Source organism: Xenopus tropicalis, chromosome 5 (genome assembly GCF_000004195.4).
Source record: "Xenopus tropicalis strain Nigerian chromosome 5, UCB_Xtro_10.0, whole genome shotgun sequence".
In the NCBI taxonomy this organism is placed as follows: Eukaryota; Metazoa; Chordata; class Amphibia; order Anura; family Pipidae; genus Xenopus; species Xenopus tropicalis.
Genome location: NC_030681.2, coordinates 105,999,113 through 106,025,524, shown reverse-complemented (window position 1 = coordinate 106,025,524; position 26,412 = coordinate 105,999,113). Strand labels below are relative to the sequence as shown.

The following is a 26,412-nucleotide window of genomic DNA, read 5'->3' as shown; positions in this document are numbered from 1 at the left end:
TTTAGCTGGTTCTGTTGCCATTTATGGAATCATGTAGGAGTATATTCCTTTCAGAAGCTTCAGGCAGTGGCTTTGAGTAAAGGGTTGAAATTTGTTCTTGTGCTTTATTTTCAGCCTTCCGTACCATGTTATTGGCTCAGATGAAGGAGCACATCTATTAACAAATAATAAAGTTTTAAGGGGTTTTTTTCTGTTTTTGATGCCTTTCTATTAAAAGTTATGTAATTGTGCTATCATAATCATATATAATGTTTGTCCCTTTTGTGTGTTAAGGGGCCAAAAGTGAGGCCTCTAAAATCTAATGTGTTGTCCATCACTATTGTACAGTGTGTAAATACTGCTGCTGGCTCTGTATATGCATCAGTGAGACACCTTGTGGCTATCCTACGAACCTACATTGCATATTAAGATATTGCACTGCATTTGGGTTCGCAGAAATAGCTGTAAACATCTGCGCTCTGTTTTGGAGTGTTTGTCAATGCTGCATTATTAAAGGGTGGGCGGGGAAGGCATATAGGCCTCCCCCTCTCCCACCTCATACCTTGCACGTCATTCAGATGCACAAGGCACGGAGTGGCAAGAAGCACAATCCACATCTGGCTCTGTACTTACCGCCTGTCTTAAGGCATCTTAAAGGAGACATATCCTATAAACATTATGAATGTACCAGTGAATTATACTCCTCTAGATATAGAAGGATTGTGCTTAAAAAGTTGTGTTTCCTGCTGATTTATTGAGAAATTCCACCAAAACCCCACTAGCCCCGCCCATCCGTTCCACTTCCTGCTGACTGAATTCTCTGGATGAGCTGGGGAGCCGGCGGCCCTCCGTACACTGCACTGTAGGATAGGAACCAATCAGCAGCTAGGCTGACCTGATAGGGAACTGAAGCCTGTCTTTGCTTGTGTGACTGCAGGGCTGTGATTGGCTATCCCCCTCCTACTGTGCTTCTGGCAGGGACCGTTAGGACACGCCCACTCTCCATTTCAAACTCGGACAGAGAACTGATAGGATCTATAGGGAGCTCCAATAAAGGGGCCATTGTTACAGATAGGGTTAATGTTTAGCCCAAAGGGAAACCAGCACCATATATTATTCATAATTGCCTACAAAAGTAGGGTTTTTCCCATTTATCCAATATGTCTCCTTTAAAGGAACAGTAACACCAAAAAATGAAAGTGTATAAAAGTACTTACAATATAATGTACTGTTGCCCTGCATTGCTACAACTGGTGTGTTTGCCTCAGAAAGACTACTATAGTTTATATAAGTTAGCTGCTGTGTAGCCATGGGGGCAGCCATTCAAGCTGGAAAAAAGGAGAAAAGGCACAGGTTACATAGCAGATAACTAGTAGATAAGCCCCATATAATGGGGGTTTATCTGTTATCTGCTAAGTAACCTGTGCCTTTTCTCCTTTGAATGGCTGCCCCCATGGCTACACATCAGCTAACTTATATAAACTATAGTAGTCTTTCTGAGGCAAACACACCAGTTGTAGCAATGCAGGGCAACAGTACATTATATTGTAAGTACTTTTATACACTTTCATTTTTTGGTGTTACTGTTCCTTTAAGGCTCTGTTTGGAAGGGACCAATTTGTTATTTTGTAAAGGGAAAGTGAATGTGGACCTAGGGACAGATCACTCTATAAAGATCCTTTAAAGGGATACTGTCATGAGTTTTATGGTATACTTGTTATTTCTAAATTACACTGTCTTCGTAGCAAATAATTCACTCTACCATTTAAACTTGTATTTTTTTAACCAACAAATGTATTTTTTTTTTGTAGTTGTAATATTGGTGTGTAGGCGCCATCTCAGTGCATTGTGCCTGAGTCTGAGCTTTCAGAAGAATCCAGCGCTACACATTAGAACTGCTTTTAGGTAACCTATTGTTTCCCCTACTCCCATGTAACTGGAGGAGTCCCAAGCCAGACATGGATTTCTTAACTTGCAGCGCAGCAGTAAAGTGTGACTGAAGTTTATCAGAGCACAGGTCACATGGCTGTGGCACCCTGGGAAATGAAGAATATGGCTAGCCCCATGTGAAATATTACAATTAAATATAAAAAAATCCGTTTGTGTTTTTGTAAGATGGATTTTAATGCAGGATTCTGCTGGAGAAGCTCTGTTAACTGATGCATTTTGAAAAAAATTCCTAGCCTAGCATGTGATTGCACATGTGAGATTGGTATTGCCATGGATACTGTATATGCTTGAATGTAACACATGTAAGTAGCAGTTTAGCGTCTGTAGCCCTTGAAAAGCAGCACGATAATAAATCTTGCAGTTACAGGAATAACTAAATTACATCTCTTACCACCCCATCAAGGCTCCATAGCTGTGGGGTCACTTCTCTGCTCTCCTGGAAGTACCTGATGAAGGGTCTCACCTATGCCATTCTGTGGAGGAGATTGTAAATAATCGAACTTTTTATTACAGTATTCCCTTAAGAACAGAACCCTGGAGCTACCACTGGGTCAGTATGTGGTGGCAGCTCCAGGGTAGGAACCAAGTAACTAAGCACAACTATGTGTAGAAATGCAAGGACAGCATTTTGACACAAGTACCTTTTCATGAAAGTGGTTTTATGTGCATGACTGTGGGGAAATTGCTGGAACCACAACTGCACTTGTGGATGTCAGTAAGCCCTAACATTTGTCTACTTCACATTGACTGTTTATGCTTGTTCTCCATGTTTTATAAAGTGGAAGTGAGACTTGGTTTCACTTTATCTGCCTTCAGGCCAGGAACAAGGCATGGGATAGAAACATGATTTTTTTCTAGTGGCTAATGTGTATCAGGCGTACTATTAAGTAAATAAAGTTTAGAATCTTTAGGTACCACAGTCCCATTAAGGGATGAGTGCTTTCCCAGTGCCAGTTCAGTACATTTTTAGAATGTATGCAACGTTTACTAATTTGATGTGCAGTCTCCTTTTATATCAGCCATTGGTAGGGTATTTATTATACAACAATACTATGACCCAGCATAGATGCAGAGAAGAGGGACATTTTCATCAACTGATAGAAGAATGTTTAAAGGGCACTTATCGTAAAGTACAAGGAAAGTATAATTCACTGCAATTGCCATTTTGTTATGCACCCACAGTGAAATATAACCACTAATCCTGAAACCCAGTTTGAGGTCTATTTGCTAAAAAATGCAGGCAGAGAGATGGCAGAAGATTCTCTTCTCAGTGATCCCATTTGTCTCTCTGGGGTTGTGCCCATGCACACTATTGTATCAAACAGGCAGATTCTGAATGAAGATGGCAACAATCCTATCAGGGAAAGTACCACAGGCCAGTGTATTTTCAGAGATAAGGGGCACTGTCCCAGGGTCCAAGGTGAGCAACTGTATTTACTGTGGGTGCCTAACAAATTAGCACCTCCAGTTAATACCACTTTTTTAATACCACCATTTGTCCTTTAATTTTGTCATGGCAAAATGACAGAGTAGCCAATCGGTGCTTCTCAACTCAAATCTAAAAACAAGTTAAAGTAATTTCATGTGCATTTGCTTATGGTAGAAAAAATAGCAAGACATTACAACAGTTACTTTTCTAGTTGAATGGAAAACGTGAAAGCAATCATCTGATGATGATGAATAATTTGGATAATTTGCTACATAACACCATTTATCTTTATGCTTACTAATGTTTTACCCATACTAACATTAGCTAACCCCATGTGAAAGAGGAAAGGTATAGACAATGAAAGCAAGTAATCAGAAACTATAAAAAATAAATAATGAAGACCAAATGTAAAGTTGCTAGAAACAGTACATCCTATAAGATATCTAAGTTATAAGTCCCTTTAGAGGAGAAGGAAAGTAATTGTGGCATTTGGGTGGGGGGAGTGAGTTTTATGAGTTCTTATGGGAGGGGGAGCAGGATAGAGGAGAGAACTGTGCGGACTCTGGCCCCAGGAATGAAGGATTTTTCTGAGAGAGGAATTCAGATACTGTAAGAACATGTTTACAAAAAAGGTCAAGACAAGAAATCCTTTTTTTCTTTTGAGAGTGCAGCATTTCTGTGAGTGCTTATGGCTGTATTTACAGTACATAGACCTTTTTGATAAAATTTACTTAGTTTTTACCTTTCCTTCTCCTTTAAGTAGAGAAGGAGATAAATATACTTAGACAGTTATTGCTAGGATATGTAACTGTAAGCAAGTTAGTTGCCCACAATAGATTTTTGCTACTGTGGGCGACGAACCGCTCCAAAATGCTTTTCCACAGGCAACAATAGGAGTTGCCGGTGGAAAGGCCTATGCATTGCTTTGGCTTTCTGAAGGATAAATTGTAGATAAAACCCTAGTGGGGACAACAGTTGTGCCATTGGTGTATTTTTTGGTGTTCAACTGTAATGAGCAGTTGAACACGATTCTGTTTTATGTGTTAGAGCTAACAGGACTCTAACACCCAACCACACCAATAAACCATTTGATATCTACCCAAAATATAACATCTGACCTTACAGCTGAAAGTTTACTTGTTCCTAACTTTATATTATATGTGTTTGAGGCCTGTACTTTGTGTGTTGTCAGACTTTTTGCTTTAACCAAGTAGATCTTTAACTGCTGGCATCTGAAAGGTGAATGGCCGCTCTGCAAAGACCTGAGTGAGGAATCACAGTTCAGCCTGCAGCCCCAGCCAAGGTTACTGGCAACATTTTGTGTCATTATCCTTACAGCAGGAGTGAAGCTGCAGAAATAATCAGCATTTACAGTACAAGTTTCCCATGCGTTCTTGTGTTCAACCACATTGGAATGTGGCAGTGCAATTTCACACTCACATCGGCATTGTTAGATAGATAATCTGGGTTGAAAAAAAGACGCTCATCTATTAGGTTTAAACCTTTTCTGTTTCGCTTAGCATCAATGGGTAAAATTATTATTCTATTAAATACAATATTCATATTCATGCAACAAAATTGTGCAAATCCACTTATATTAGTAAGGAATCCTGATTTCAAAATGCTAATACAAATTATTTTTGTTTATTGTATCATTATTTGATTCACATTTCAGCTTCTGACCAAACATATTCTTTGTGTGCATCCAGGAAACACACAGAGAAAAAAGTGCAGCATGCAAACGCACACATATGATCTGTGTCGTCATCGAGCCCAATTACAGGCTGAAGATCAATACGATTGGCTGGGAGCTCCAGTGCACCACTGGGAAAAGAGTAGGACCCAGGAAGTGCCTTGCTTTGGAGCCAAATCCACAGGATGAACCAGCAGAGGTTATAAAGGGACCCCTGCTGCAGAAGCGAGACAGAGCCAGATCTAGGGAAGGTGAAAGCAGCAAAGAGAGTGAGAGTGCAGCGTAAAAGAGTTGCCAGCAACAAGGCAGTGGTGTGCTTGGCTTGGGACAATCCTTGAGCGCCAGCCACATCGAGAGAGGGTCAACAAATAACAGAAGCTATGGACTTAAGAATCACTTTAAGCAAATTGAGTGGACAAAAGTACCAAGATCAGTAATATCTCTCAGATATTACTCACATTTTGAGAAAGCCCATCGCCTATTTGTAATTGCTGTATTTAGCACCAGCAGAGACACTTCTTTAGCATTCCTCTGATGACAGTTAAATGTCCTACATAGCAAGATCTATTGTGCAGAATAAGGGCTATTACAGGACAGTATATACATTTTATGTTATTCAATTGTATCTTAACACCTTATAGAAATCATTAAAATGTATCTTGTTCTAAAAATAATTGATAAAAAAGTTGATAAATAATAATAAAAAGTTGAGAAGAGTGAAGTCTTTATATATTTATATTATATTCTGCAGAAAGCATTACCATACCTGAGTAAAGAGCGCTAGAAGCTTTCTCTGTTTGTTTTAGATTGCAACTGCCATTTTAGTTTGGTTTTCATAGCTTTTTGTTCTTAAAGGAGCCCCCTCAACTGCCCTCCATCGCCCCCCTTCACCCCTCACTTCTCGCACAGTCTATTACATTGAAAAGTGGCCCTATTTAAAAGCCTGAGCTACAAAAGCAGAGCAGCGCAGCATAGTACGTAGGCGCTATCTTCTGTCCATTAGAAAATGCTTTGGGTCTCACTGCCGATACCTACCCTACAGGAGCATGCACAGTTGGGGCTAGTCAGGAATCATCTTCAACTGCGCATGCTCATGCAGGGTCAGTGACACACACATGCTCAGTGTGCTCTGGGAAGCTGTTGAGAAGCTAAGCTTAGGGGTCATCCCAAATTATGAAGCTGAAAATTGTTTGCCATTTACAAAAGCTGATGCTACAAAACTCATTTACATTGTTGTCTCTTCTCTATTTTCTCCTGACAACAATCCTTTCTTCTTTTCTTCAATATCTTACCTTAAAGTGATACTGACACATAAATAATACTGTTTAAAATATTAATGTACATAAAAATTTCCCTATAGGTCACTTTGATCATTTTTTGCTGATAGTTCTGCTTTTGTAAGTAATTGTTACTAGAAGTCCCTAAACCTGACTGTTTTGCCAACCTGACTGTCTCTTCTCAGCCTGTCAGTTATAGCTTCTAATGCTACTGGACTCCTGCCGCATAAATATGGCAGCCCCCTCATAAAGAAACGTGGTGGGCATCAGGAAATACTTTTATGGCCAAATGATAAAGCTCATGCAAAGACAATGTTATAATATATACTGTATTTTTGAAAAGTTTAATTTTAGGTGTCAGTATCTCTTTAATGCACCTCTGTCCCTTTCTCTCCCACTTCTAAAGGGCTAAGGTACGAATATATCCAAAATTCCGCACTCAGTATAATAGTACTGTATAATAAAAAAAAAACTCGCAAGTCTCTTACCAACACAATTAAGGGGGTAAGAGTATGCCTTCACAGGCTGGTTTGTAAGAAACCATTGATTTTCTTTAACCAGATATTAAATGTAAGTCAGTAACGTGCTGTAATGTTTAAATAGATTTAACCACCTTGGGTGGCATTAGGTATAATGATACTGATGCTTACCTACTGTATATAAGCAGCTTCACAATGCCCACTACCCACCCAAACCCTGCCCATTCCTTTTATACAAGTCAGAATAGTGTGCTGGTCCAGGCCCCCTAATGCCACAAAGCCTAATAGTATTCCCATTTAAATACTCAAAAACAAATATCCCACTTAAATACCCATGAAATTACTCAGTGTGAAGCTAGAGGCTTGATATCATGGGGCACTGTATATTATTAGTTTGTATTCATGGTAGGCATCATGGTGAGTTCCAAAATCACTTAGAGCAAAATTGATTTTGCCACTATGTATGTAGGGATACTGCCTGTATAGCAGGCTTGCTTATTAAAGAAGAGGGAATAAATATATTGTCCGGGTTCTACATGGTTCAATTGTTGCATGCATAAAACACCAACATGAGGCATCTGCTGCTGCACAAGTGTTGGTGTTCTAAATATTTATGGCAACTGGCTTTACAGGGGCAGCTTTAGTCTCTTAAGCCATCTGTACTCTTTATTAGTTCAATGTCTTCAAAAGTTATACAGTGGTGTATATATAGTGGTAGCTGATCCAGTGATTATTGGGGGCCTGGAAGTTTACAGTTTGGGAGAGTGCCACCTTGCATCAGCTAATGGGAGAGTAGCACATACTTAGGATTTGCTCTCATGAATTTCTATGAAGAATAGAAAGCCATTGTGGCCAGGGTGAGAAGGGCAGTGGCGGCAAGGGGATGGGAAGGAATCGTGGAACAGTGGCCCCACCAAATCATTGGGCCATGGGCAGATGCCCCTTTAGCCCATTTAGTAAAGCAGCACTGCATTATCAGGGCTGCTGTACTCTTCTATCAACATGCCTGACCCATCATGATCCAATTGAAAGGGGTGGCCAAGGAAAGCCCCCACGCTTGATAGCCTCCCCCCACTGTGCACTGATTGCAATGATTGGCATGTCATCAAGGGCAGCAAGAGAGAATGATTGGACAAAATGTGTAGCAGGATCCTACCTTGGCTATACAGAGCAGCAGTTACTGACTGCTCGACCAGATTTTCAGCATAAAGTTAAATTGAAAAAGTGTTTTTGGGTGACCTAGTTTCCAGATGCCCCATGTGACTGCTTCTGTTAGCTTGCCCTTAGCCAGCCTTGCTCATCATCTCTCTTTAAATTGCAGTTATATTATGATATTGTGCGTGGGTAGTGGCCCAGAGAGCAAGACACACACAGATAAGGGTAGGGAACAAAGACAGGCTATCATTTAGCATTAAAATGTCACACTCTCTATGAAAGCGTAAGTGAGTATATTAATTATATGCAGAGGACTGACCTCCTCCCTCAGTTTGCTTCAGTTTTTAGTCACCTGTCACCTGCTGTCATTCATGGCCCCTGGCTTAATCTGCTGAGAATAATGACTTGTGTGGTGGCAGCATGGAGGGTGTTGTACTAAAGTAGAGAGACACAAGTCAGAACTGTACCAGTGAGCCAGGCTGGACAGTGGGCAGGCAGGTGAATGTGATAGAAACTACAGGAGATCATGCAATGCTGTGTACATAAGTAGCACTATAAATATACATACATTCATTGTGTGGACAATAAATACTCGCCAAGTGTCTGATGTCATTGATAGGGTGGCGCAGGTGTGGCTATATACAAGTGATGACAGATGGGCGGAAGAGGTGTGCACTGTGAGCCTCAAAACTAATCCGGCCCAAGGCCACGCATAACATGGCATCTGAAATAGGAGCTAAAAGAAGAACATAGCACTGACGTTGGCTGGTTAATTCTATCTGTCAGTGGGTCCAACGCATTATCTTCCTTAAACTACAGGTATGGGATCCATTATCTGTAAATGGTTACCCAGAAAGCTCCCAATTATGGAAATGCCATCTCCTATAGAGTACATTAAGAAAACAATGCAAAACTTAAAAATTACATCCTTTTTCTCTGTTATAATAAAACAATACATTATACTTGATCCTAATTAAGTAGCATGAATGCATATTGTCAGCAAAACAATCTTTTTTTTTAATGGTTAAAACTCCTTATCTTATAAACTTCAGGTCCAAACCATTTCAGATAATGGGTCCCATACCTGTATTAATGATTAAAAAAATAACAAAATTAACCATAATTACAATATCAAATTAGGTGATAACTCATACAAACAAGTTATCATTACATAACAGTATATTTTAAACAGACTAAAAAGGATCTAATACAAAATACCAGGAAACATGATATGCTTACCTTTGCTCCTTCTTTTATCAATAAACTCAATGTTGAACCTATAGCATTTTACCCAGAACAAAAAAAAGAGAAAACAAAAAAAAAAATACCTGAAAGAGATAGAGATAGGAAGTTCAGGAAGGCCAGATCATGTTGACTGTTATGTATTTCGGAGAAGGTGAAAGATCTGATCTCTGCTCAGTTCTGTCTGTGTAACTATACTGTGTTAGACACAACATGGCCTTACCATTGGCACTGCAAATGATAAGGACAAATAAAAACATCACGGTTGTGAAATGTTCTGTATATGTCCTTGCTGAGACATAACTGCTGTAAAGTTACCACATAGGAAGAAATCCTGCTTCAGCTGTATTGAATCATACTCTCATAAAGCTATAAAGCAAACAAGTACTAAAGAGACATGTTTAAACATTGTCTTTGTTATTATATTCATGCAGTTTACAGACATGTTCTTTGCTTGTTGAGACGATACACAATTTTATATAAAACTGGCATTTTAAATGAGGATAAAATGATTACCAATATATTTGTATTCCATGTGCCCTGAGACTGTAAGGCTCATTTACAACAGAGAACATAAGTGGAATCTATAATATGAATGTCAAATTGAGCATGCATTGATGGTGACTAAAATTCCTTAGTAAACATTACTCAATTGGTCTCCCCTAGTGCAGTTTGTGCAGTTGGCATCTTCGATTGTCGGCCTCTCACTTCTTCTCTTGCCATCTTGAATGTAGAAGCCATTGGGTTCTTTTCTCTTTTTCACAATTCTCAGCCAAAATCTACTTCCAAAAGCACTTCTGTCAGTTATCACCTTGTAGGATAATCCAGAACAGAAGAATGGCTTGGGTGCCTAGTGGTTTGGGGCATAACTGTGGGTGAGTCAAAACAAAAGGAACCAATAATGGCAGACATAGGAAAGGCAGTCAAACTCTCTTGAGATTTCTCCAAGCTTATATTTAGAGAGAAGATAAAATTACTGTACTGCTGTAGCATAAGCATTTCACAATTGGCACAATTTATGGGGATGCTGTTTTGTAAAATCAACCTTCATCGCCTAGTCAATAATAAATATATGATTTATGATTAAAAAATGGGCCTTATAATAATTGTTACCTATAAATAATGGCATTTTTAGTAGAGATGCTGCTAGATCCTTTTTTCTAGATCCTTTTCTGTGTTACAAATGAGTGGTGGGTGTGATCCAACGCTTATTTCCAAGAAACACATATGAATTTGGGTAGCTAATTGAACTCACACACAGGAAAGGATATACTGCAGGTACGTGTGGGGGCCAACGCTGCTTACCCACCCACAAAATGGTTCCTACAATGCAATGCAGTGCCTCCGGTTTTCCTGGAAACGTGTTCAGCAAAGTGAATATCTGGGTGGTGCTAGTATTATTTTGGAATCACTTTTTATTAAAGCAGCACAAAAGATAACCATTTACCCATTTAGTTCTGGATTGTATTTGTTCATGCTGTTCCCCTTGTTGCCAAGTCATGGCAAAGATTAAAGAGATACCAGGAACCATAGAGGGGCTAAATTTACATTCCTTATGTTTTCAGAGGCATGTAATACAATGGCAAGTGGTTGTTCTTTTTAAAGAGAAGAAAGATATTACGTTTTAGGCCTTAACATTTCATGGCGAATCCCTTTCATTCCAAGTGGAGTTGAAATTTCAAGATGCCAAACCTTACCAGTTAGCCTGCCAAATGGAATCTCTGCAGTATAGGTAAAAGGTATAAATGATGCAAATCTGTTTGCTTCAAAACGAATTTTCTTTTTACTTTGCCAATAGCTCAAATCCCATGCAATGTCCCTGTTACTGCTGGACACAGTTGGGTTGTCCTTTGATGACCTGGGTTAATCAGTTATCTGACTGTTGCAACTTTAAAGATATAGGTTATTCTTTTGCTAAGGTTGAATGTCACCTTCACAGCAAGCACTTATAATACACATAGGGGGGAATGTAATCAAAGTCATAAACTGAAAAATCTGAACACAAATAAGAATAAAAATTTGCATTTCGCAATCTAATTTATTGCATGCACTGGTGCAAGCTTAAAAATCTGCAGTCTATCCTACTGCCACATGATGGGCAAAGGCCTCACAAAAAGGCAAAATTCTTCACAATGTGAATATTTATTCATATTGCAGACTTTTTTCCCATCAGTGACCTGTATTACACCCCCACCAATAGAGCCTTTATTTATCAATTTTCTATACTGGAGAGCTCTTCATTGATCGTGATCCAATTCAATTTGTTTTGAATATGGGACTGGTTATAATTTGCAATTGCTATTTTAGCAGCAAGGAAAATATGCTTTATTAAAATTCTTTTATAAGTATTGCTGTTCTGTATTTTCTTTTACTCAGAAATGCTGTTTGCTGGTCCTTCCTCAGATTTATCCTCTGGACAGAGAAAATAGTAGTGTAAATTCAAGATCAAAAGTGCTGAACTCTGGGGCAACTCCACCATATATGTAATACTGTACACTCTTGGCCGCAGTGTCTCAAACAGTCTTTGCTGAGCTGAAGGCTTGTCTTCTCATCATATTTATTGGGTCTACAAATTCTCATAAAAATTTGAAAAACCTGAAAAACTCGAAAAAAAATGCAAGATTTTGCCTAGGACAACTCTTATTGATTTGCACGAACTTGCAGGCTTCTAGATGCTGAGTTTTTCATTTTTTTTTGCTTAATAAATGAGTTTAAGTGAGTTTTGGAAACAATCATTTGAATTTGGGAGTTTTTGCGCAAAAATATTTGAATCATGAAAAATTTTGAATTCAAACATTGACAAATCAGGCTCTTAAGGCCCCATACACGGGCCGATAGAAGCTGCCGATATCAGTCCCTTGGACCGACTCTGCAGCTTATCTGCCCGTATAGGGGCAGAAACGAGCGGGCTGGCCGACCGATATCTGGCCAGATATCGATCGGCCAGGTTAGAAAATCCAGTCGGATCGGGGACCGCATCGGCTCATTGATGCGGTCCCCGAATGACTGCCCCATTGCCGCCTACATAATCCGGTCGTTTGGCCCCAGGGCCAAACAATCGTATTATTTTCTTTTTTAACTTCAAGCTCCCCGATATTGCCCACCCGTAGGTGGGGATATCGGGGGAAGATCCGCTCGCTTGGCGATCTCGCCAAGCGAGCGGATCTTACCGTGTATGGGGACCTTTAGTATATAGGGAGCCTTTTATAATATAACTATTTTTTAAGAACAGAGAAATAGTTGAAATACTAATTTGACCAGTTTAATTCCATGGTATAAACAGAGGATGACAATATCCAGCTTGTCAGGCATATGTTTAATTTTCATTGTTACCCCTTGTCCTACACCTCGGGAGCCATTGTCTACTGCCAAACAGAGCCTCAGTCCACCTAGATATCAAATAGACAATTACAGCCTTTATTTGGCAATCCCAGGAACCTGTTCATGCTTGTGTTGTTCTCCCCACCTCTTTTTACATTTGATAGTGGGTCAGGGGGTAAAAAAAAAAGTTTGCAGGATTTATAAATCCTTGATAAATAAAGGGGAACAGAAAGATTTGAATAACTTAATAACTTTAAAGTGCCTTATAAGTTGTCCAACAAAAAGAAAGACACCACTATCCAAAACAGTTTGTATCTATCTATTAAATCACAGGAGTCATAAGAACTTATACACAGACAGTAGGCAGATACAGTATCTAGTTATGAAATTATAGCTTTGTACAGTGCTAAAAAAGATGTAAACGTAAAAAAAAATTTACCCAAGAAGAGAAATTATAATTATAAGCAACTTTCCAAGTTATTTTGCTTTAATTATTAATTTGTAACAATGTTTGTTTGTCTGTTTCAGTACTGCTATTTCTGACTAATAATGACTCAAAAGCCAGTTCTTCTCCAGGCAAAACTCCATTTCCCACAATGCATTGTATGCTTCAGGTCTGCAAATCAGCTTGGTTCTGCTAGATTCAAGAGTCAGAACCCGCAGTGCAAAGAAAAGGGACAGGCAAACATTGTTTCAGTATTAAATACATGTACAAATAACTATAACACCAATGACAATGCTTAATTTATGGAAAGTATATATTGGAAAGTTGCTTTGAATTATATTTTATTTAATTAAGTTCACTATTAAGTTAATCATTGTCTACTAATAGGATGTCCATAGAAAAGGGAATGAACAAGTAACAGAAACAAGCAAGACTAAAATTTGCAGAAGAAAGCATAATTTCATTTCACCTCCCATTCTGCCGTTTAATGGAGCCCCTTGCCCCCCCATGCTTACTTTTCTGTGCCAGAGGGGGTGGGGGGGCTGCATCGTTAGTGCAGATAGTGCAGTTGCACTCTTAGCACTAGAAGAGCCTAATTTCCAGTTCGACAACTGATAACGTGCTATTTAAAGTTACCAGGAGAGCCCATCGCTGGTAATTTGTGGTGCAAGATTCTCAACCCCTGAACCCTTGTATTATGTTTATGAAGGTACAACATACAAATTATGAAGTTACTATTTATATTAACCCGAAATTAGCCTTATTAGCCTTAGTTAAAGACTTGATGCTATGTATGCACATCATTTCTGTTTTTGCTGATTTATCTAAATCCTTGATCTGCATGGGACTCCCCAATAAGACTCACTGGAGAAAAATTAACCAGACACTCAGAATTGCAGAATTGCTAAATGTTTATTTTCCTTGTGTACAGATACATTGTGCCAGAACAAATATTATTCCTGGCATGGCTGATCTCATTCTTTATATAAATATATAAGGACAGTGCCATTAATGTCACATTCACCATCCTTAGCTTCAGGAAAATAGCGGTACCATGAAGCTCCTTCTGCTCTCCTTGTCACTGATTTGCATTGCCTCTGCTGTACATAAAAAACCAACAGGGAGGATTGTCGACTGTGATAGCCCAGAGGCCAATGATGCAGCCTTAACAGCTCTTCATTACATCAATGCCAATCACCACCATGGATATAAGTTTGTTCTCAACCAGGTGGAGGACATTCATGTACTACCTGAGGTTGGTATAACAGGCATGCAAGCACGTGGCCTTCCCGCTGCTGCTGAACAGCTTCTAGCACATAAGACATCCCTGAGTACTGAAGGATAATATCAAGCAGATTGGCTTAGACTGATCTTTATGCCTTATGCCTTGACATGTTGTAGACTCCAAAACATTATATGTGGGTCACATGTTATACAATAAGTGAAGGCTGAATGATCTGGTAATTTTAATCAGAAATTCTCATTAATAAACCAGTTACATCAAGCAAGATATTTTAAAATCACTAGTGAAAATTTAAAAGGATCTCCATTCAAAAGAACTGTTATTTGCACAACAAATATAGCATTTTTTAGTTTTACAATATAGATTGTAAGCTCTATGGGGCAGGGACCTCCATCCGCTTGTGTTTTTGACTCTTATTGCAACTGTATCTTTTATTTATTTGTCTTTATTGTAATACTTTGTATTTATCTATTATCTTAATAACCCCCTGTTTGTATTAATGTATTCTACTGTACAGCGATGCGTACATAAGTAGCACTTTATAAATAAAGATATACATACATACAATTATATGTAAATGTAATTGCAATCTAAAGCAGTTTCTGACTGCTCTCTCGCTATTTCTGACTCCTGAAAAATTGTTGCAAGCCAGCAGGTTAAAGGATCCAGAGGAAACCTGAACACTGGGATAAACACAATTACATTTACATATAACTTTGAAAATCTTTAATGAATGTATACTGGAAAGTTGCTTAGAATTATATTTTCTTTCATTATGCAACAAAATAAAAAATCATTTTTGGGTGGAGGAACCCTTTAAGAGACCTTAACACCTCAAGAATATCTCCAACTTTAAGTCCTCCTGGGTGGGATGAATATCTAATCAGTATTCAATCTAAAAGGTTTTGTGTTTGTGTTTTAGACTGCTAATGGAGAAGTATTCTATGTGGAACTTGACCTTTTGGAGTCAAAATGTCCTTGGGTTAGTCCCACACCTGCTGAGAACTGCCCAGTGAGGCCCAGAGCAGAACAGGTATGCTTATCTTTGAAGGGGATATATTTGGGGTGCTAAACTATTTGGGGTGCTAAACTAATTTGAAAAAAAAAATGATATTTTGCTGAATTGTTAATAATATAGTGTCTTCAGACAATTACTTTCTCTTTCCATTCAGCATTCACTTCCCCCTCCCTCCTCACATTCTAATTGTGTAGCCAGTGCAGTGGCATCAGGTCCCCCATTCTGGTGCATACACAAGATGTTGGGGTAATATAAAGCTTGGGCAGAACAAGAGCACTTAAGGCCTGACTGCGCTTTGTTTGTTGTGTCTATTTGAAAAGGCCTGACTGTGCTTTGCACTTAACAAAACATAAAAGCAGAACGCAGTGTCAGCAGCACCAGCCCTGCCCATACAGTCTGCCATAGGGCAGGGTGTAAGTGCAGAGCCCTGCAACCATTGTTTGTCGCCACTCATTAACTTGTGCATCTGATTGGGGACTCCTATGTGCCTCCCCAATTCTTTTAAATGCAAGCAGTACTGTATTCATGGGGCAACCCCCATGTGGAAATTCATTTAGAGTGTAAGGCAGAATACAAAGTGCAAAAACATGGCAGAGGCCGCATGTGCTTTGCACTTGGCATGCTGCTCTACACGTAGCAAATGTCCTTTGTTTTCTTGGGGCTACAACTAATGCTTTTTTCAGTCTTACCTGAAAACCCTTTATGACATTAAAAAAACACTGTATAACTAACATTGTCAGTATACATTTTCAAATAGACACAACAAACAAAAACGCTACAGAAGAAAGTCAATTTGCTTTCATGCTGGGAATGCAAAACACCTGCAGGAAAAAGTGAAGGCAAATAAGTTTCCCCTATGGTCAAATTAGTGTCATTAATAAATCACTAAGGGGCTGATTTACTAAGACACGAATTCCGACCGAATTGGAAATTTCCGATTGGAAAACGAACATTTTGCGACTTTTTCGTATTTTTTGCGATTTTTTCGGCGCCTTTACGACTTTTCGGAAATTATCGCGACTTTTTCGTTACCAATACGATTTGCGCGAAAAAACGCGAGTTTTTCGTAGCCATTCCGAAAGTTGCGATTTTTTTCGTAGCGTTAAAACTTGCGCGAAAAGTTGCGCTTTTTTCGTAGCGTTAAAACTTAAAAGGCGCAACGTTTTGCGCAAGTTTTAACACTACGAAAAAATCTCAACGTTTTGCGCAAGTTTTAACGCTACGAAAAAATCGCAACTTTCGGAATGGCTACGAAAAACTCGCGTTTTTCCGCAAAAATCGTATTGGTAACGAAAAAGTCGCGATAATTTTCCGAAAAAAATCGCAAAATACCGATCATTACGAAAAAAACGCAATCGGACGCATTCGGCCCGTTCGTGAGTAAGTAAATGGGCCCCTAAGTATTGGATGTGCATTGTTTGACCCAATGTGTATAATACTTTTATTTGAAAAATGTCGAAAAGAAACATATAAATATATTAGAAAGCTTTGAATTACAGGCATACCATCTCCAATAGACTCCATTATAATAAAATATTTCACATTTTTTAAAAATATTTTCCTTTTTTCTGTAATAATAAAACAGTACCCATGTGTTCTGTGTACACGGCCATATGTCCTACATAAAAAGCTAGGTTTTCTTGAGCCATAGAGCACCATTTGGAGAGAGAAGAGAGGCTAGAGAAGTGCACAGCCACAACTCCAACCCCCTGTAAACACAAGTTTCAGTATTAAGAAATGCATAAATGTGAATAAAACTGACCCTACATAATACATTATTCCCTTACAGGCTGTGGAAGGTGATTGCAAAGTTAAACTCCAGAAGCAGAATGGCAATTTTACTGTCATTGGTGTAAGTTGCAAATCTAAACCAGGTAAATATTCTGTAGTGCAATATTGTATAACAAGATCATCCTATGGCAAGAAAGGAAATGCTTGGCTCTTGTAGGCCACTCGTCTCATTTAAAGGAAGTATCTGCTAGCTGCACTTTATTTATGGAAAACTAAAGCTGATCAAAAAATTAGGCTGGAAAAGTTACACATATGTGTGCCAGCCCAAGGACACTGCAACCCTTTAGCAGTGAAAAGCTGTGCCTCCAAAGGTTTCTCCAGTAGCTCCCCACTTACTTCTGCGTGATCTGCTGTGCATGCTTGGGGCTGCTGTCAGTTACCTAAGCTTAGGGACTGACACAGTATATATACAAAATAAAATTCATGATATTAGGTATGCTGTATTATTAATTCACATCATATGGCAGCATAACATTCAGTGCATTCTGCATCAGACTTGACTTTTTGTTAGAATTTTGTACTGCCCAATAGTGCACACTGGAACAGCTTTGTGTTTTGTCAACAAAGAGAACAGTACCATCTAGTGGCCAATCAGGATACCTTGAAAGAGCTAGAGGAACTTGTAAAATTGCACTTGCTGTTGTGTGGTGATAAACTCATAAGCACTGTACCTTGACTGACAATAAATGACTCCCTGCATCTAAGTTGCCAACAACCCATTTCAGCAAGGATAATAATAGAAGAATACGATTTGGTTGGTTTCTGTTGATAACTACAAGTTGGCCAGCACTTCAGAGTCACTTTAAAGCTGAACTAACCCACCTCAGACAAATGCTCCATTACTTCCATCTAATGAGATTAGCACAGCAGTTCAGCTTCTGAATCTTCGTGTTCTCTTGTGTCAGTTCGGCGACGCGGAGCTTGCTGGCACATGCACAGTTGGTAATCCCGGCGTACTTAACTGCGCATGCACCAGCAAGCTCCATGGCACTGAACTGATCCAAGAGAACATGAAGATTCAGAAGATGGCGCCTGCTAGCTCCTCTGCACTATTCTGCTTTTATAGGTCAGCTTTACTATCAGAGACACTGTCCACTGAGATAGACTCCTTTAAATGATATGTTATGGCCTTTAAAATGGTCAGATCTGTACCATTTGTGGTTAAGATGACATATACCTTTTCTGAAATGTTTAGATTCAGCTGAAAACGTGTTTCGGGCTTGTCCCACTTGTTGGTTACTGGCGCCTCTGAATGACACACAAGTGGCTCATGCTGTTGATGTAGCACTTGCCGACTTCAACAATGGGAATAACACTGTGTATTTCAAGCTCCATGAAATTGGCCGTGCTCAGATTCAGGTAATTTCTATACATGCAGTATATACATCTGTATACCGCACAATTTGTTTTGCTAGTTTATACTGTTAGAATTGTTATGGTAAATGAAATAAAAGGTTGGGGTTATATTACAGACCTTTACATCTCTCTAAAAGAAACTTGTAATATTTCCCTTTGGCAGCAGCTATTCTGCAGACAGACAAGTCTCACCAGGGTCACTCACCAGGGAATGCTGCAGGCAGGGTTTCTACTACGGACACCAGCCCTTGCACAAGTATTGCACTAGGCACTGGTCTAGTTTACTATGACATCAGAAACATTGCAGGAGCCAACTTACCATATCTTACTGCAGGGATCCCCAACCTCTTTTTACCCATTAGCCACATTCAAATGCAAAAAGAGTTGGGGAGCAACACAAACATAAAGAACGTTCCTAAGTTACCAACTTAGGGCTGTTATTGGCTATTTGGTAGCCCCTATGTGGAATGGCAGCCTACAGAAGGCTCTGTTTGGCAGAACACCTGTTTTTTATGCAACCAAAACTTGCCTCCAAGCCAGAAATTCAAAAATAAGCACCTGCTTTGAGGCCACTGGGAGCAACATCCAAGGGGTTGGGGAGCACTGTGTTGCTCCTGAGGCACTGGTTGGGGATCACTGCCTTATTGTAACAGCCCCACCAGGATCTGATTTAATACCTCCTAAGTGGAGATATCTTGGTGTCTGCAAGGCCTATACTAAAAGGCATTACACCTAAATTGCTAGGAGTAAGCTAAAATTTGGTAAACAGGAAGGCTTACTTTACAAAGGGGTATAATTCAGAGAAGTAGGGCCTACTTAAAACAGAGTTTTTGGCACATATACATAAAGCATGAAGCTTACTGGGCAATAATGCAATAATGATCAACTTACAGCGCTGCTGCAATAACATTGTTTCATCAATAACGAAATGATGTGTTTCTTGGTTTACATATATTTTCCTTGAAAATTGAACTTTAGCAAGTAACTTAAATAAAAGACGAGTGGGCCCTGTTTATTAAAGAAACTGGTCAGCTCACCTATAAATAGTGATGACCGAATCTGTCCTGTTTTGCTTCGGCAAATAAATTGCGAAACTGCTGAGGAACTAGTGCAAGGGTGAAAAATTTGTGAAATGCAGCTACCAGATGCCTTTTTTGACACACACAACTTTTTTTTGAGACAACCGTGCCATGCCTGGCAAAAAATTCACTCATCACTATCTATGAACTTCTATAACTACAATAGCCACCTGCATAGAGTATGTCCCCTGTTAACTTTCAGTTGGCCCCCTCATTTGGTACTGTTTGTTTTATCCTTTACACTACAGTTCTACCCAAAATAAATGAATTATATTTGTTTGGATTTTTGTTTCAGGGACCTGCCAACAATAAAGTACAGGTTGAGTTTATTTTTGTAGCAACTAACTGCTCAAAGGAACAGGCTTTGGACAGCTGTGTGGCCCTGACTGGAGATGATGCTGTAAGTAAATTGCCTATTTGCCATTAGGTAAAACACCACTATTGAAATCATTTGTGTAATCATTAAAGTTAACTATTTCTGTGTATTACAATGTCATACACACATTTTGTTATGTACTTCTAGCAATATGGCTCCTGTGTTGGCAGTGTAACCCAGCTGCCAGGGGCACAAGATGAAGAGCTTGATGTGCAGTGTGCTGTCTATGAACCACAGGTAGTATATTTACTTAAATAATATGTTAATGGAGAACTGTTTTATGAAAAGATCCAGTGAAATCCAGTCAACTTTTGTAGATGCATATATAATAATATATCTATATTAATTATATTTTTGGACTAATAAATGTCATTTATTTCTTAGATTTGAGAAATGGTTTTATTAGTGGTAGTCCTTGAACTAACATTTTGCAGTAAACTCAACCATGTGCGTGCATTGCTAATTGCTGACAAATACACCAAAATCCCATAATGAAGATCACAGTAGCTGCTGATTCTCTCCCTCTCTCATGGTTACTGCATGTCTGTCTGGCCACCTGCAGTCTCACATTTGTTTTTTTGCACCTTTATATACAGCAACAGCCAGGCCACTTGATGTTGCATGAGAAAGAAACTTTATTAGAATACGGCTCTGTCTCATTGTGGGAGAAAGGTTAAATGCTTACAAGTATATCTAGTATAAGTAAATCTAGAACAACTGGACTTGCTAAGCAATCACTAAAGATGTTTCACTACTCATCCGAGCAGCTTCTTCAGTTCACATTGAACTAAAGAAGCTGCTCGGATGAGTAGTGAAACGTCTTCAATGATTACTTAGCAAGTCCAGTTGCTCAAGATTTATTTATACTAGATATACCATGACCTGGATGAATGAAAATCTTCATAGTCATATTGCTTACAAGTATGTACAGTATCTTTGCTGCCACTGCACCGGCAGCCCCTGGGTATTTACTATATGGCCACCAAAGTGGGTTGTGGCCACAGGTAACATTTTTCCAACAACAGCTTTATTAGGTAATTAGTTGATAGGTAATTAATAGTTATTATATTGGTATAGCAGAGACTTGCTGAGATATATTTGTGTATTTAGCCATAGTTTTTTCCATGGGAGCTTCTATCTGCCTAAAGTTTCAGAAGTAACATTCTTTTCCTACAAATCATCTCTCACACCTAGCATTACCTTAGCACCTAACAGGTTGCTTTTGGTTGATGACTTTGCCCCTTTTGGAACATCTCCTGTGGAAATATACCCTATGCCCTAAGTTGCATCATACCTCATGCAGAAAGCAAACTATTAGAAAGCAGAACATTCCTTTTCTCCTATTATAGGAATAAAGGAAAACTATACTCCCAGAATGAATACCTAACCAACAGATAGTTTACATGTAAGTGACTTATTAAATAATCTCACCAAACTGGAATATATATATATATATATATATATATATATATATATATATATATCAGTAAATATTGCCCTTTTATATCCTTTCCCTTGAGCCACCATTTAGTGATGCAGCTCTAACTGTAAGAGGAAGTAGTGGAAGCAAAAGACAGAACTCTGTCCATTAATTGGTTGATGGGGCCTAGCATGTATGTGTGCCTTGGCTTGTTTGTGTGCACCGTGAATTCTATGATCCCAGGAGGTGCCCCTTAGTTCTTAAAATGGCAATTTTCTAAAAAAGTATATTTTTATGAAAATGGTTTATTTAGATGAAGCAGGGTTTTACATATGAGCTTGTTTATGCAATATATTTTTATAGAGACCTACTTTGTTAGAAGTATAGTTTTCCTTTAAGTAAAATTTGACTCAAAATTGTGGTTCACAGGAACTTATTTCCCAAAGGGTCAGGAATAGAAAAGCAAAATATCACAAGAATTCAAGAATGTCTCCCACACTCATATGGCACCCAAAGCACGTGGCATCTTAGAGCTTTATATGTGCCATTATTCTTGGGTAATCTAAAAACCAAAGTTTAGGGCCTCATGGACTCCACATACAGTCCAGTAAAATAAAAGTAAAAATCAGTTTATTAGAGAAATATCCCTGACACAGCTTATCCTGCTTTGTGCTTCATAGGCTGGGACTAAGGCCAGGGGCACAAGGAGCAGATCATAGGCTTTTCTTTGCCTGCATTTTTTACCCAGGTGGAGGAAAATGGGTCCGCTGTCATGGGCCCGCTCCTGTAGCTTTATCCACAGACATGGTGTCAGCCTGTGTGGAGCTACACGGAGTGTATATTGGCATAGAAACACAAGAGTATGCATTTTTCCACTGATTTCCACATGCCAACATCATGCCTGCCAATGGAGCTACAGGAGGGTCGCATGACAGCATATCTGCTCCATGTGCCCATTGCATGAGTGCAGAAAGCCAGAAATGCGTAAGACTGTATCAGAGATGTTTTTCAATTGTACTTTTTTTTTTTTGACAGGCCTGTGTGTGGAGCCAATGAGTTTTTTTATGGTTTTTGGATTACCTGCTCCTATAGCTAAAGGTCTAGGGCCAAGACACCTAAACTACACATCTTATACTTTGCCAACCTTTGCTAAACCTGTAGTGCATCAATATTTAGGGACATGCAAAGCTATCACAAACACACATAACATTATCCAAGTACAATAAGTATACTACAATCTATTATGAGTAGGTGTCCTAAAAGTACACCAAATAGCATGTTATTGCTGAAGTCCTTGTTTCTATATGGATTTGCACATTAATTTTGTGGACAGAGTACGGCAGACCTGTCACGTGGCATATAAACTACAGTATGTGGTATAAAGCCAAATTAGGTCAGGTTTGTAAACCTTAACTATAAAACAACTCATTAAAAATTGTTTCTCACACTGATGCCAGCTATATACTACCACTCCTCCCCTGTAATGTTATGGTCAGGAGCAATAGAAAAAAAAATTGTCAGCACTCAGTTTGCCTTTAAGAGTGATTTTTTTACAAAAGATGAGGTGTTAGTACCACACTTTGGCCAAAATATGTAAGCTCACGTGCCACGTCAAGGCCTCCTACACTGCCTATTAAGATTATAAGTCTGTAGTGCAATTAAGGGAGAAGGAAAGGCAAAGTCACTTGGGGGTGCCAAAATGTTAGGTGATGTCGCCAAGCGAGCGGATCTTCTCCCGATATCCCCACCTACGTGTGGGCAATATCGGGAGAATCCAGGATAGTTACATAGTTACATAGGGTTGAAAAAAGACAGAGTCCATCAAGTTCAACCCATCCTACCAATCTATACACTCACATACATAAACTATATATACAACCACTAGTACTAACTGTAGATATTAGTATCACAGTAGCCTTGGATATTCTGATTGTTCAAGAACTCATCTAGGCCCCTCTTAAAGGCATTAACAGAATCTGCCATTACCACATCTCTAGGAAGGGCATTCCCCAACCTCACTGACCTCACTGTGAAAAACCACCTACGCTGCTTCAAATGGAAGCTCCGTTCCTCTAATCTAAAGGGGTGACCTCTGGTGCGTTGATTGTTTTTATGGGAAAAAAGAACATCCCCCATCTGCCTATAATCCCCTCTAATGTACTTGTACAGAATAATCATGTCCCCTCGCAAGCGCCTCTTTTCCAGATAAAACAACCTCAACCTCGACAGTCTCACCTCACAGTTTAAATCTTCCATCCCCTTAACCAGTTTAGTTGCACGTCTCTGCACTCTCTCCAGCTCATTAATATCCTTCTTAAGGACTGGAGCCCAAAAAGAGGCAAAATTATGTTTTCATCTCTTGAGTCAATGCTCATTTTTATACAAGACAGCACTTTATTTGCTTTAGTAGCCACAGAATGACACTGCCTGGAATTAGACAACTTGTTATCAACAATTCGATTGTTTGGCCCTGGGGCCAAAAGACCGAATTATAACGTCGGGCATAGGAAAAGTCAGTCCAGGGACCTCATCAACGAGCCGATGCGGTCCCCGATCTGGCCTGATTTTATAACCTGCCCGATCAAGATCTGGCCGATTTCAGGCCAGAGATCGGTCGGGCAGGCCCGTCGGTAGTGCCCATACACGGGCCGAATAGCTGCCAAATCGGTGTAAGGGACCAATATCGGCAGCTAGAATCAGCCCGTGTATGGGGGCCTTTAGACTGAGGGCTATGGGTATTGTCAGGAGCATTGGCTTAGGACAGAATTACATGTGCAAGTTCAAGATTTTTTGCTCCACTATGGGCTATACAGTATAAACACCAGCCATTTTCATTAAAGCAATTCTGTCATGGTAAAACATTTTTTTTACAAAATGCATCAGCTTATAGTGCTCCTGCACAGAAATCTGTCACATGCCCTCAGGCATGTGACTTTTGCTCTGATAGACTTCATTCACTCTTTGCTGCTGTGCTGCAAGTTGGCATGTTATCACCCCCTTCTCCCCTTTTCCCCCCAGCAAACCATCAGCAGAACAATGGGCAGGTAATACCTACATGGCTAAAAATTATCCCACCTAGTGGGAGATATGAGAATTGCACTCAATAATAAAACAACCAAGTCTGGTCATGACTCCTCCAGTTACATGGAGTAGGAGAAGTGATAGCTTATGTGAAAGCAATTATATACTTTCTGAAAGCACGGGATCAGGCACAATGACAAGAGATGGCTGCCTACAAAAAAATATTATGGATAAAAAAAATTATTGGTTCCCGGATAATATTTTATATGATAGAATGATTTATTTGCAATGTGTTCAGTGTAATTTATTAATAAAAACTACACCACAAAAAATCATGACCGAATTCCTTTAATATTGCATTATTTGAGTTGAATGAGCATTATCTACATAAAGTGTTGCCAAGAATAAAACATGAAATATGCTTAAAAGCTTAGATACATTCAGCAATGTGTCTAACATTAATGATAATACTGTAATCATTTGCATATAGAATTTTTAACTTGTCATCTCCTACCAGGGAAATATTTTACATTCATTTATGAACTGTAGTAAACATTTCCTGTGTAAAGTGTTTGTGAGCCCTTGTGTAACTGTAATTACTGCAGCTATAATTATATTAACGTGTATGTGTTTGTAGCAACCCCAGGTTGATCCAAGCATTCCCCTGGTGCCTGCGCAACCTTCAGTAGTTCATGGGCATTTTCACCACAATCTACGCCATTCCAGCCTTGGTCCTCACTCATCAGAATCTAACTCAGCTGAAAAGCATCTGGCATTCCACTCTAAATCAGCCATCAAGAGATCACTGGGTGGAAAACATGCCGGCCCTAATGTACTTGTGAGGCCTCTGTGTCCAGGCAAAAAGATATTCTTTTAATATTATACAACATCTATAATACATGTCTGTATTAACCGTACTGTATAGGTGATCTTAAATCATAAACATGACATTGATCTTGTCAGATCTTAAAATTACATTTAATGCAAATATTTTACAAAGCTTTATATCTGATCCATAAAGCTTGTTCAATAAACTATGTGACATGACTATTTATTTCAAAGAACTTAGCACAAGCATTAAAAAATATGATGAAAACACTTATTACATATTAAGACACTGAAGGCATAATTATTATTATGCTTTATTTATGTAGCACTGACATATTTACACAGCACTTTGTACAAATCGTATGAAGCAATTACTCAAGGTAAGTAGCACTGCCCAGACCTACCATATGCCGACTCCGAGAATTAAATCTGACCACTAGCGAGGCTTTATTTCCTTTGAGCTACTGGACCTGTTTCTCTATGATCTCTGGTTCCTACTTGAAGCTGGCTCTCTGGTTTCAGAAATGATTACTTACAGCAGTGCTGTCCAACTTCTGTTGTACCGAGGGCCGGAATTTTTCCGACCTACGTGGTGGAGGGCCGATAATGGAAGCCAGTTTTGACCACTCCCCTTTTTGAAACTGCACCCACTTGATACCACACCCATGTTATCACATGACCATACCCATATTAATGGTTGTAGTACAGCAAAAACCTGCCATACTCTGCCTGCCCTACCCTGCCTGTGTGCCATACTCTGCCTGCCCTACCCTGCCTTTGTGTGTGCCATACTCTGCCTTCCCTACCCTGCCTGTGTGTGCCATACTCTGCCTGCCCTACCCTGCCTGCGTGCCATACTTTTACTGTGTGTGCCATTCTTGACTGGTTTGTGCCATACTTGGCCTGTGTGTGCCATACTCTGCCTGCCCTACCCTGCCTGTGTGTGCCATACTCTGCCTTCCCTACCCTGCCTGTGTGTGCCATACTCTGCCTTCCCTACCACTGTGTGTGCCATTCTTGGCTGGTTTGTGCCAAACTTGGCCTGTGTGTGCCATACTCTGCCTGCTTTACCCTGCCTGTGTGTGCCATACTCTGCCTGCCCTACCCTGCCTGTGTGTGCCATACTCTGCTTGCCCTATGATGCCTGTGTGTATGGCACACACAGGCAGCCTACAGTGACACAATGCTGGCACTGCTCCTACAGTCTGCACAATAACTATATATTAAAAAACCAAATTGCAGTACCACCTCAGTATATGTTCTTTTTGTAGTGTGCAGGGATTATTTGTGGGTTTCTACTGCTCCTGAGG

The 26,412-nt window shown here is 39.5% G+C and overlaps 1 protein-coding gene and 1 long non-coding RNA gene across 3 annotated transcripts; one reads left to right on the top strand and one right to left on the bottom strand.

The window, feature by feature from the left end:
• Nucleotides 1–9,442, bottom strand: LOC105947370. Of its 2 annotated transcripts, none has more exons than XR_001170768.3 (3): nucleotides 9,291–9,442; nucleotides 2,321–2,402; nucleotides 1–154 (listed from the first exon to the last, which is right to left on the bottom strand). It is a non-coding gene; the product is annotated as an uncharacterized LOC105947370 (long non-coding RNA). The 2 variants fall into 2 exon arrangements; XR_001170769.3 differs by lacking the exon at nucleotides 9,291–9,442 and adding an exon at nucleotides 4,536–5,253.
• Nucleotides 9,443–13,998: 4,556 nt separating this feature from the next.
• ahsg (alpha-2-HS-glycoprotein) lies at nucleotides 13,999–25,308 on the top strand. Its single transcript, NM_001011278.1, has 7 exons — nucleotides 13,999–14,225; nucleotides 15,136–15,246; nucleotides 17,021–17,105; nucleotides 18,218–18,381; nucleotides 19,753–19,857; nucleotides 19,981–20,070; nucleotides 24,912–25,308. Exons 1-7 carry the CDS (start codon nucleotides 14,025–14,027, stop codon nucleotides 25,149–25,151), a joined length of 996 nt encoding a protein of 331 aa, NP_001011278.1. The 5' UTR covers nucleotides 13,999–14,024; the 3' UTR covers nucleotides 25,152–25,308.
• Nucleotides 25,309–26,412: the final 1,104 nt, after the last annotated feature.

Excerpts from the sequence above, each read along its gene's own strand:
- ahsg (NM_001011278.1), top strand. The coding sequence starts at position 14,025 with ATGAAGCTCCTTCTGCTCTCCTTGTCACTGATTTGCATTGCCTCTGCT. Across the intron at positions 17,106-18,217 it reads AAGTTGCAAATCTAAACCAG|ATTCAGCTGAAAACGTGTTT; the intron begins GTAAATATTCTG and ends TGAAATGTTTAG. Across the intron at positions 19,858-19,980 it reads CCCTGACTGGAGATGATGCT|CAATATGGCTCCTGTGTTGG; the intron begins GTAAGTAAATTG and ends ATGTACTTCTAG.